Genomic DNA, 12731 nt, shown 5'->3' on the forward strand with positions numbered 1-12731 from the left:
CAGTTTTGCAGTTTATTCATGAGTTTGCCTTTAACTGTGACAGTTACATTACAGGATGTGTATAGTCCTAGACACACAATGTCAACTTTCAAGGATTGAAGCATTTGTCCTCAGAGTCGCTCAGAGTGGCTTATGTGAACTTTCACCTGACTCCTTGCTAAGACATACAAGGTTTAAAATAGGTTGTCCAGGGACGCCTGGGCAGCTCAGTCAATTGAGCATCTGACTTTGGCTCAGGTCATGATCTCACAGTTCATGGGTTCGAGCCCCGTGTTAGCCTCTGTGCTGACAGCTCAGAGCCTGGAGCCTGCTTCAGATTCTGTGTCTCCCTCTCTGTCTCCCTCCCCTGCTCATGTTCTGTCTCTCTCTGTCTCAAAAATAAATATAAACATTAAAAAAAATTTTTTTTAAATAAAATAGGTTGTCCATCTTCCCCCACCCCCATCAGCCCCAAATCTGTCTTTTAAAACAGACAAACAAAAATGCATATAGTCAGCTTTGCTTAATAAAGCGTATGTTAAGACTTTTGTAACAAAGACCTACCTTGTAGATGGAGAATACTGGATAATATATTCATCTTGACTTTTAGATCTTTATTACCATATTAGATGTTCTTCATTAAGCTATGAAAACTTGGTCTAGACTAGTGTTTTAAAAAGTTCATAGCTTCCCAAGAATACACTGTATTATTAGCCCACTTGGAGAAATACTGTGTTAAAAGAGAATTTTGAAAAGGCACACACGCAGGGGCACCTGGATGGCTCAGTAGGTTGAGCATCCAACTTTGGCTTAGGTTGTGATCTCATGGTTCTTGAGTTCGACCTCTACATCTGTCATGCTCTGCTGACAGTTCATGATTTTGGCTTGGGTGGTGGTCTCGTTGGTGAGATCCAGCCCCAAGTCGGGCTCTGCGGTGGCGGTGCAGAGCCTGCTTGGGTTTCTCTCTCTCTCTCTCTCTCCCTCCCTCCCTCCCTCCCTCTGCCTTTTTCCCGCTCCCACACACACAGGTGCCCTCTCTGTCAAATAAAAATTAAAAAAATAAAAAAGCACACACAAGGACAAAAACCATATGTTCATACCCTGTTATGAGATGGTCATCCAAAAGTTCCAGAATGTATTTCTATTAGATTTTTCTTTTTAGTTAATCAACAAAACTATACAAAGTTAGCAAATACTTGTAAAGATTTCACACATACTGAAGAATATCTCTGTGGGCCCAAGGTTAAGAAACCAGCATAAAGTCTAGGGGAGATACCTTGAGTATATTTTTAGTGGATCTGTCAAAATACGGGAGGGAAAGCTGATAAGGGGTCAACCTAGCAGACCACCATATAGGAATCACATCCTTGAAAGGTAAAAGATGACATGAAGAATACCTAGGACTTTTGAAAGTAAAATCAACATTCCAAGCATGGTAACAAGTATTCTCACAAAAACCACATGGATTCATCTGGTAAATAAAGCAACTGATAAATCTAAGATAGGTAATAAGCCAGGTATAAAGAAGATAGCCAGGAAGGTTAGGGGCTTACTGAAAAACAGAGTTTTGGTTATATACACAAAATATTTAGAAATGCAGATATGCCACTAATGTATAGAATGACATATTTGCATATATAATAAGGAAAATTCAGTAATATGTATACCTATCAGCATGTGTTAACTACAGAAATTTGGAAGTTACTCAGGTACAAAGACACTTCCATCCATCTGGATTTTAAGGAAATATTGCTACCTTCACAAAACAATCAGTTTTGTGGTTACTTTTAAACTGGCAGGAATTGGGAGGGCATGGGGTAGGGTAGATTATGACCAGCATAAATTTTACTTTTAAGCTAGCAACGTGTAAGCAACTAGTAGAAAGAACTTGGCTTGGCCCTAAGCAAGAGAAGCAGGTAAGGCTTCTTTCTTGCATATTCCCAGTTGCCCTTTTGCCACTACACGCACCACCACCCCCCCCCACCTCAAAGCTGGGCCCCTAATTTCTAAACAGTCTTCTTCACACTATAACTATGACTTTTTCTGACCTGTTTTAACTTTTGCCTCTTGATGATTGTAAGTCAACGTAAGAAATAAATTTCTTGTGGAAATATTTAAGTAATTTATGAAAGGAAACATAATTAGTAGGAAAGGTACTTTCCATCAAACACCTGTCTCCACCTACCATTAGGGCAACTCTAAGAATGATAATTCAGTACTGTGTCTGTGCTATTAAAATCATACATTTCTTACTGCTTTCCACCTAACAAAAGGAAAGAGGTCAGTTAGAAAGGGTGTTTTGTATGTGTTCCAATTCTGTGTCATGATTACTAATTGCTCTTTTTGTCTAAAGAGTTGAAAATGATATGAAATAATGCTCTAGAAAATTCCGAATGAGGAACTTTATAGTAAAGAAAGAGCTAGAGGTCAAGAATGGATATAACATGCTGAGCTTGAAGTAACGGGGAGGAGAAAAAAATAAATGTCATTTTTTAAGGCATATCCATATTATAGAGTTAAATTGAGTTTAAATTAGTAATTCTTTTTTTTTTTAATGCTTTTTTTTTTTTAATGTTTATTTATTTTTGAGACAGAGACAGAGCATGAACGGGGGAGAAGCAGAGAGAGAGAGACACACAGAATCCGAAGCAGGCTCCAGGCTCTGAGCTGTCAGCACAGAGCCCGACGCGGGGCTCGAACTCACAGACCATGAGATAGTGACCTGAGCCGAAGTCGGACGCTTAACCCACTGAGCCACTCAGGCGCCCCTATATTAGTAATTCTTAACCAGTAATGGGATCAGGGGTGACATTTTTATTATTAAAATCAGCCAGGGTTTAAAAAAGGTTAGGAAACAGTGACCATTAATTTGAATAATTTGGATTGAGCCTTGATTGGTTAGGATTTTAATGCTTTTTTTTTTTTTAATGTTTATTAGAGCATGAGCGGGGGAGGGGCAGAGAGAGAGGGAGACACAGAATCCGAAGCAGGCTCCAGGCTCCGAGCTGTCAGCACAGAGCCTGACGCAGGGCTCAAACTCATAGACCATGAGATCGTGACCTGAGCCAAAGTCAGATGCTCAACCAACTGAGCCACCCAGGCGCCCCTTAATGCATTTCTGATGGGGAAAAAAGATGGGGTTCCTGAGCAAATTAATGGTCTCAACAAGACAGGGCAATAAACAGATATAACCCCACCCCAAAACAGGCAATTTTATCAGCATTCCTTTTTAATATATACGTAAATGATCATCCATTCATAAAAAACAAGCAGAACCATCTATAGTTGGCAACACTTTGTTACTCATGGACTACCAACCAAAAGTAATTTTTTTAATTTTTGAAAAAAAATGTTTAATGTTTGTTTATTTTTGAGAGAGACAGAGTGCAAGTGGGGATGGGCAGAGAGAGAAAGGGAGACACAGAAGCCAAAGCAGGCTTCAGGCTCTGAACTGTCAGCACAGAGCAGGACAGATGCAGGCAGGGCTCGAACTCACAAACCATGAGATCATGACCTGAGCCAAAGTTGGGTGCTCAACCGACTGAGCCACCCAGACACCCCCAAAAGCAATTTTTTAATTAAAAGAATGCTATTTGTTCTTTCTACTAATTTAAGTACATACTTATTCTGAATTAGTGAGATTTTATGATTTTCTGGCTTAAAAGATTTTAGAGAAGAAGATTCTCATTGTTCTCATTTCTCTCTCAATTTTGAAGTAGCTGTTAAAACTGTATTCACTTAATTTTCTTCCTCATTTAAAATTAATCACTGTGACTCCCACCTTTTCACCACAACAAAAAACTTAGCTCCAGATAAACTTAACACTGGATTTGAGGGACTAGACCATGCTAACACCAGATTCCAACCAAGTTCATTTAATTTGAATTGGCACAATCCTTTATACACATAAGACTTATTAAACATATTTATTTGGGTTTAACTTAAGAGTTTTCCTTCCTGCCTTTTATCTAATAAACTATTTTTCATCTCTTTCCCAAGGTTTTCAAACAACTGGAAATTTATGAATACTTCACATTTTCATTTGATTTTGAAGAGTGTAAATTTAGAATTAAAAATGTTTTTTACATTTAAAAATAGAACACTTGCAGTGAATTTAACATGTGCAAACAAAGAAAAACATTTGATTTTGTTGGTAATTCAGTAAGATAACTAATGTGTACTTCAAAAATGCAGGTAATGTTAAAATTTTAGAGTGCACACTATCATAGCCCCAGGTCTTTGAATCTTCTAAAAATAAAATTGCTATCTAAGAACTTTTTTTCCTTCATAGCCCAATACAAACTTTAAATGATAACGTTGTCGAACAGAAATGAAGGCATATTTAATGTTTTGTCCATCTCTGGGGCCTAACTCCCTTTTAATAGAAAATAGACTGTATTTATTCATAGCTTGTTATATGTCTTAATTTACCATCACATTTTTTTAAATTTCTCCTTTGTAGTAAATGGAAAACTTGGGGGAGTAGTCAAGAGTAACCTAGGTTCAGGCTGTGTCCTCTTCTAGCTAAATTCCTTTAGGTCCTGTTAATGAGACTTTAGGTCCAATTGATGAGATTGCTCACTTGCATTTAAAGGTTGGCTCATATTTGGGGCGCCTGGGTGGCGCAGTCGGTTAAGCGTCCGACTTCAGCCAGGTCACGATCTCGCGGTCCGTGAGGCTCTGGGCTGATGGCTCAGAGCCTGGAGCCTGTTTCCAATTCTGTGTCTCCCTCTCTCTCTGCCCCTCCCCTGTTCATGCTCTGTCTCTCTCTGTCCCAAAAATAAATAAACGTTGAAAAAAAAATTTTTTTTTTAAAATAAAATAAAATAAAGGTTGGCTCATATTAGTTGCTATTCCTTTATATGTATCTTTTCTTTCCAACTACACTTTTGGACTTTATAGCTGGGACCCTCCTTTTGCCTTTTATTTTGCCATGTATTCACTTAACTCTTAATGTAGCACTCTGCATCATCGTAAATAGTAAATACTGATTGACTGAAAGAGATAGGAGAGAGGAAAGAAAGCAATGAATAAAAATAGAGCAAATTTACTCTAGTAGTACATGTATTCTGATCTGATTTAATACTTCTTGATTTTGATAATGTACTGACTTCTATGGAAATAGCTTATGTCCTCTAAGTCAGTTTATCAGTGATTTACTTGAAAATTAATGAAAATTTTTTACATTTCTTTGAGAAAAATGCTTTCCTCTTATAACTTTTTCTTGGCTAATCTTATAAACAAATGTTTTAGATGTCTCATTTTTACTTGAAATCTACTGTTAACACAGTTGGTCACCCCTTGATTGCATCTGAGGATATATTCTGTCTTTAGTTTTCTGAAGAGTTCTCTGATTTCTAACCCATATTTCTATAGATAAGACTTATTTTAGCATCAAATCTGTTGGCTTGAACTACAGTTACTGATTGTGCAAGGTGAACACCTTTGTCCTCTACTCTGATTTGTAACCAGGGAAAATGTCCTAGATGAGAACCAGCAGTAAGAATCCTTTATAGTTCTGCAGATGGTCCTGCTTTCTTAATAAGGCTATCAGTTAGTCATCATCATTATTATTTGTATTAATAAATCAGTTTTCTCATTATATACTTCCACAATGTAGAGAGCTAAGAATGATCCCAAAGACATGAAGTCTGAATAAGTAATAGAATCCTCATATTAGGACTATTTTGTACAGTATAAACACTGCATGTAGGAACTTCTTTTGGCATGTGATTTTAGAAGATCGTGGATATTAACATAAACCACTTTTGCTTTTTATTGAGTTTCTTGCTGATGTATGATTTGCACTTGCTTTTTATCTTAATTGTGCAATAATTTTATATTGTATTCTATTTGTGTTGTGCAAAGTACTTTAAAACATACTTCTGAACTGAATGTCCTTTGCCAGTAACAGGGGGTATCACAGAAGAGCAGTTTCAGACACATCAACAGCAGTTAGTTCAAATGCAAAGGCAGCAGCTTGCTCAGCTTCAGCAGAAACAGCAATCTCAGCATTCCTCGCAACAGACGCACCCAAAAGCACAGGTGAACCTGTCTTTTAATCGTGGTTGTTTCCTTTTTCTTCTTTAATTACATAGTTTTGTACAATTTTGTCAAGTCAAAGATAACCTTGATAAACTAATGTATATTTAATGAGGAGAATACTAGAGTCAAATATGGTATTTGTAATTTAGGAAAGAAACCACATTGTTATGAGGGGTATTGAGAATTTGTGGAAGGAGTTAGATACTCTTAGAATTATCATCCCCACCCCTACTCTGCCTCCAAAACTTTTTCCCCCCAATCTTAACCCCTTCCTAAACTGTGTTTTTAAGTGCCATTTGGGTGTGCCCCATGACTTAGGAGGTAATTTTCTTGAATTGTCCACTAAATCCAAACAACATAGTCCCTTGCCTCTTTGAATCACATTTCCCTGAAGAAAAAAATTGCCACTAGGTGACGTTTTCCATTGGCACCATTAGACGAATATGTTAGGGGTTAAGAACAAAAATACTTTCTAAAATTGCAATTGCCGGAAGAAAGAAACCCTGCAAACACCTTGATATGAGCCCTAGAACACTTATTTTGAAGTTGTGGCATCCAAAACTGTATGAGAATAAATTTCTGTTGTTAAGCCACTAAAAATAAAAGTGTAATTGAAAAGTTTGTTTGAAATTTGAGCCATCTGAAAGAAATAAATCTAATACTTTAGGTCTTAAGTTTTGTTACTTCATAATTCCAAAAGTAACTCTGAAGTAATAACTGAGGTTAACTCAATCTTTGTTGTATTCTGTGAGCTCTCAGGCCAGCGTCTGCTGATAGTAGGTCAGTTCATTCTCAGAGGGTCACTAAATACACTGACCTTGGAAATCCTGAATCCAGCAACATGAAAATCTCAGTGACACCAGGAGCCCTCAGCACTCCTCTAGCATCTGGGTGGATTTGGGACTAGCCTGCATTCTGGAGCTATTGGCTGACCTGTTTCATGCAGAATCAAGAGGAATGGCCATTAAACTTGCCTTTGTTTGCTTTTTCTGAATCTCTCGGGTAACTAGCCTACTTGCGAGGTTAGTTAGGCAAGACATGTTTTTACATTGTGACAAAAAGGATGGTTAAATTTCATTTTGTCCCTACTATCTAGATTGTCAAGTATTTTTAAAGGCATTCTTTAACACTTACTGGAAAAATTAATAGAGCATAAAAGGTTTGAGGTTTTTTAATCCCCTAGTTCTTTCTCAGAAATAGTTGCTTCCCAATTTTTAGTCACTCCCTGCTTAAAAATGCCAAAAATAGTCTGTGGAGCCTTGGATCTCTTAATCTTAGCACTTACACCTGTTCAAGATGAAAAAGGAAACCACCTTTTGGGTTTGCCCATTTCTTAATATTCACATTCATGAAATCACATTTGAAAAATTGAGAGTTTAATTTTGTTCATTTTATAGGGCTCAAGCACCTCTGACTGTATGTCTAAAACACTTGACTCAGCCAGCGCCCACTTTGCTGCATCTGCAGTAGTCAGTGCACCTGTTCCAAGTCGCAGTGAGGTAGCCAAGGAACAGAACACTGGCCACAACAACATAAACGGTGTTGTCCAGCCTTCAGGTAAGCCCGTGGTTTCATGTGATACTTACTAGCTCGAGGTTGTAACTTACTGATTGAAGATATGGTGTTTGTTTTAAATACAAGGGGAAAAAATCATACAAGAAGTCAGGACTCCAGAATTTCTGAGGATAGGTGTGGCGGAATAGCTGCATATTTTCTGGAAATCACGGAGAGCCTGCTCCCTGTTTCCTCCTGCTCCCACTAGATACCTTCCTGTGTAACTCTCCATCCTGCCTGGTTTTATCCACATGCTGTCAGTTGCCTCACATCTTAGGAAACATACTGAGCTAATCGCTAACCATCACGCTGGAATTATCCATGCATTGATAGGCAAAATATAATCCAGGTTGGTCTGTCAGTAAGTTTGAAATTGGGTTTACCTTCCCACTGGCACATACTCATGGGACTGCTTTCTCTGACTCCTCCTCTTGAAATACAGTATTACTCTGAAACCTTGTTTGCTTCTTACCACCCTGAGTCCTCAAAGACTTGCTGTTCCTATCAGCCTTCAGCTACTACTCAGACCCTAGGGTTTTTCCACTTGCTTTTAGATACACCCATGATCCTGATTACCCCGCCTTACTGATTCCTTGCATGCGTGAATTGTGATGGAATCCGACTGTCATTGCCACATGGTCTCAACCTCCAGAGAGGACCTCTCTGCCCTGTTGTTTCCTACTTTCCAAATGTAGACTTTTATGCAGGCTAGTAGAAAAACGTGTCTTTGGGTTGTAACAGGTAAGTATGTTGTGATCAGGAACTCTCTTTGGAGAGGCCATTATGTGGAAAGTTAATTTGGTATGTAATTAGAATACAAATGTTTGCACGGATTTTTATTAAACTCTGATTTTCTGAGAGTTTAATTAATGTCTCATGATACGAATTAAATGATGTTATTTTTCTCCTCCAGGAACCTCTAAAACGTTATACTCCACCAATATGGCTTTATCATCCAGCCCAGGGATTTCAGCTGTACAACTTGTAAGGACAGTTGGCCACACCACTACAAACCACTTAATCCCAGCATTGTGCACAAGCAGTCCTCAAACACTTCCCATGAACAATTCCTGCCTGACAAATGCAGTGCACCTCAATAACGTCAGTGTTGTTTCTCCAGTCAATGTGCATATCAATACACGGACTTCAGCACCATCGCCAACAGCCTTAAAACTTGCCACGGTTGCTGCCAGTATGGACAGAGTGCCAAAGGTTACTCCCAGCAGTGCCATCAGCAGCATAGCAAGGTGTGTGTGTGTGTGTGTGTGTGTGTGTGTGTGTGTGTGTGTGTGTGTATTTCTGGTACCATCCTGTCCCTTTCTGCTGGCTGTCCTATGGGAAGAAAAAGACATTTTTTACTGCAGTAGATGTCTATTGATTGACTTGCTTTTAACACATACTGAGTTCTACTCAGGGTAAAGCTCTGTGACTTAGATTATTTGTTTGAGGTCAATAGTGGGATGTTTACGTGCCAACCAGAAGCATAAAAAACAAGGGGGAAAAGCACATCAAATTGGGAATCATCAAGCCCAAAAAATAAATCAAAGGATATTTTAGAAGCTTGAGTCTTCTACTGTTTTTTTGTAGCTTAGACAGTTGGGGAGGTTAGAGTTGTTACTGATTCCCACGTCAGAGCTTTAATTTTCAAATCAAAATTTGTGTTTTCTTCAACATTATAAGAAGAAAGTAAATTATTCTATGTATATATTAAAATTGAGACTCTTCTGGGATTAGCTAAATCTGTGATCATGTATTTCAGGGTATGTTTTTATATTTCTGTGATACTAGTACATGAGAGCAACGAATCAGAAAAAAACTTGACGTGCATGAGTTAATAACTTACTGCATGACCTTAAACCTATAAAATTAAACTGTAGTGGAAAGTAATCTAAGTACTGTTGTGCTTCTGATGATCATTTTTTTTTATTTTTTTTTTTTAATGTTTATTTATTTTTGAGACAGAGAGACAGAGCATGAATGGGGGAGGGTCAGAGAGAGGGAGACACAGAATCTGAAGCAGGCTCCAGGCTCTGAGCTGTCAGCCCAGAGCCCAACGTGGGGCTTGAACTCACGGACTGTGAGATCATGACCTGAGCCGAAGTCGGACGCTCAACCGACTGAGCCACCCAGGCACCCCTGATGATTATTCTTTTTGAGCATCATATGCTTCATCTTTTGTAAAAAACTTGGATTGTCCTGTGTTACATATTTTCATAAGTAGTTTATCATTGGCTTCCCCCGAAATATTATGTTAAATTACTGTGTTTCCTAAGTAAACAATTATAATCAAGTAATTAGGAAATAATAGAATTTCTTAGATACACAAAACTTTTCCTCATTCCTGTATAGCAATTGTAAAAGTAGGAAATGTTCTTGTGAAGTACATGTTTAGTTGTAGTTACGTAAAACCGTATCTGTAAATACTGAGTGATAATATCATATTCTGGAGAGTATTAATGTGTATTTTACTCTTTGCCTTATTATAGAGAGAACCATGAACCAGAAAGATTGGGTTTAAATGGAATAGCAGAGACAACAGTAGCTATGGAAGTGACATAACCTAAAACGTGTGGCTTTGACCTGTGCTGATGGTGTGCAGTCATTCATATTCCAGCTGAATGCAAAAGGCGACACTCTGTGGATCACAGAGCGTAACAATGGACCTAAATGGACTACAGTATATCGGATATGAAATCGATATATGATGTATATTTTGTAAAATTGGGAAAATCACTACCTTGTAAAATAGTTTATTTGTATCATCAATATTATTTCTGTTACTTGAATAGTAGATATTCATCATCATGCTTTTGCACTTGAATTTGCAACTGAATGGATTTTAAAAAATAATTCTTTAATGGGATCATGAGCATGAAATGGGATCCTGCATCACTTGTTTTAACTATTTATTTTGCCATGTTTACATTTTGTATCTTGTAAAAATAAATCCAACTTTGTGTCTAAAAAGTTAAAGATTCATAGCTAGGAAATGAAATTCTTGTAATTTTTTTCTAAAGAAACTGTAAAGTTTTCACTTGGTTCATTTTGTTTCACAATTTGACTAGATGGACTTTTTGGTAAATACTAGTGGCATTTCACTGTCAAATATGAAGTTCAAGGCAAAATAGTATTTTCTATTACTGTGCAGGGGAAAGGGATGGATCGATACATGCAAATTTAATGTAGTAACTCACTTTTCCATATATTTTGAATGTATATTTCTATTTATAATACCAGTTTATAAAAAATAATTACACAGGAAAAACGGACTAGGAAAAATTATGCATCTAGCACATTTAAACTGTGCAGATAAGAAAATTTTTCAAGGATTACATTTTATCTGAAGACTGCATATTTTAACTGGCTTTAAAACTGTAACACACCACATAAAGGATATTTTACCAGGTATGTATTGCATCATATCATTGCAATAATTATTGGAAGTCTAGATATCGAGCCATCCCAGGTGTTGGGAGGGGGGAGGGTTGTGGCAAGACTGTCTTTTCAATTTTGGAGAGTTTTCCTGTGGCTACAAGGCAAGTAACGGGTTGGAAAAAGTCTGACTGTAAGCGTTGGACACCTTCATAGTGTAGTGTTTTAGTGACTTTTTTTATACGGTTCTTGTAAATTAGATACGTGTAGTGGTGTTTCAGAATGTTTGTTTATGCACTAGTTCAGACAACTTTCCCTGTTACTTGTTCTTGATAAGTGAAAACTGCAGGGAAATAAAAATACATATCAAAACATGGACATGCTGCATATGTGTTTATTTCACAATGTGCACACAGCGTAAGTGAGAATTTAAGGGAGACGATAGCACTTAACAGCACTTTTCATTTTCACAGTGCTTTCCAAGCATTAATGAAAAGATTTGTAAGAAGCTCATCTGTGGGCACTATTGGGTTTCAGATAATCCAATATAAACTACCTTTGATATGAAAAGTTCTTAAAATAGTTTACGGAATGTAAGTAATTTGCAGTATAACATTCACTGAAATCTCATAAATGAGCCTCATTTTATAAATAAAAGTTTAGAGTAGAATTATATTGCAAGGGGGTTTTGTCAAGTAAGTACCGGGAAATGTAAATATTTTTAATGAATATGATTAAAACCATTTCAAACTTACATAATTTTATACTTTACATTTTTTATATCTGCAGTCCTGAAAGTTGTAAAATTGATATGTCAGTTGAATTAATGGGCCAAGATTTCTGCTGAGAGTGGTTTTTATTCAGGTCCTAAATGTGTAAAGCAATTTATGGTCAAAACCACAGAGAAAAATAAATTTAATTTCTTCATCGGTTGTGACCTGATAGGATCCATGCTCGTTTCTGCCATACTACCTCTGGAGTTAACTCATTGCTGATGATATAAAGGAAATAATTTTGATTTGATATGTATTATGACTGTGTTCATTCTGCTTATAGTGATGTATCTCCTTGCTATTAAGAACTTAACTTTAGTGCCAATTTTGGAGAAAGCTTTTTTTTCCATTTTACTAAGTAAAGCATGAAGTGAACTTGCCTTATGTGATATACATGTTATAAATAATTTAAGTAAAACAAAAGAACTATCCATTTGTACAGTTTCTGGAGATGTGGCAAACCCAGACCTTATCAAAGACTGGTGACCAATTTATTTGTTCCTTTCGAAGTAAAATAGAAAACTAAGTCCTTCCTTATTTTGGTGGTTGTAACTGTCTCACAGGTGGCATTTCAGTTACTTGCACACACATTTTTCCAGTGCTTTTCAAAACCTTTCAAGTGATGAGAGACTTACCTTTCACCTTTAAGAACAGTTTGTTTTTGTGCTGGCCCCCCACTGGGCAGTACCACCCTATCTTGGTTTTCTGAGGAAACTAATGTTGATGTTGTAGTTCACTAAGCTTCCAGAGTTCTTGGAGAATGTGGGTTTTTTTGATGGGATGAGTAGGTTGGTTGTTTGGTTGGGTTCGGTGGGGGGGAGGGGGGGTTGTTTTGTTTTGTTTTAAGCAAAAGGGCTACTCATGTCCTGTGGTATCTTGTAATTCGATATAGTTAGAAATATTTATAAACCATTTTTCTGCCTTCCTTTCCTAGTAATTCAAGATCATGTTCAGGACCAGTTACTGTGATGTAGCTCTAAAGGTATTTGAGGATGTGGTGCATATCTT

At 37.2% G+C, this 12731-nt stretch overlaps 1 protein-coding gene across 3 annotated transcripts in view; it reads left to right on the forward strand.

Moving 5' to 3' along the window:
* Nucleotides 1-12154, forward strand: part of EPC2 (enhancer of polycomb 2) — a 121296-nt gene extending 109142 nt beyond the window's left edge. For 2 of the 3 annotated variants that reach the window (XM_040475005.1, XM_040475007.1), the window contains 4 exons: nucleotides 5888-6024; nucleotides 7422-7581; nucleotides 8492-8825; nucleotides 10065-12154. In XM_040475005.1, the coding sequence (XP_040330939.1) occupies nucleotides 5888-6024; nucleotides 7422-7581; nucleotides 8492-8825; nucleotides 10065-10137 (704 nt within the window). In that variant the 3' untranslated portion in view covers nucleotides 10138-12154. The remainder of the gene's footprint in view (nucleotides 1-5887; nucleotides 6025-7421; nucleotides 7582-8491; nucleotides 8826-10064) is intronic. The other variant, XM_040475006.1, reaches the window with a different exon arrangement.
* The last annotated feature ends 577 nt before the right edge of the window (nucleotides 12155-12731 follow it).

Source organism: Herpailurus yagouaroundi, unplaced genomic scaffold, assembly GCF_014898765.1.
Source record: "Herpailurus yagouaroundi ecotype Mexico unplaced genomic scaffold, PumYag 140, whole genome shotgun sequence".
Taxonomy (NCBI): Eukaryota; Metazoa; Chordata; class Mammalia; order Carnivora; family Felidae; genus Herpailurus; species Herpailurus yagouaroundi.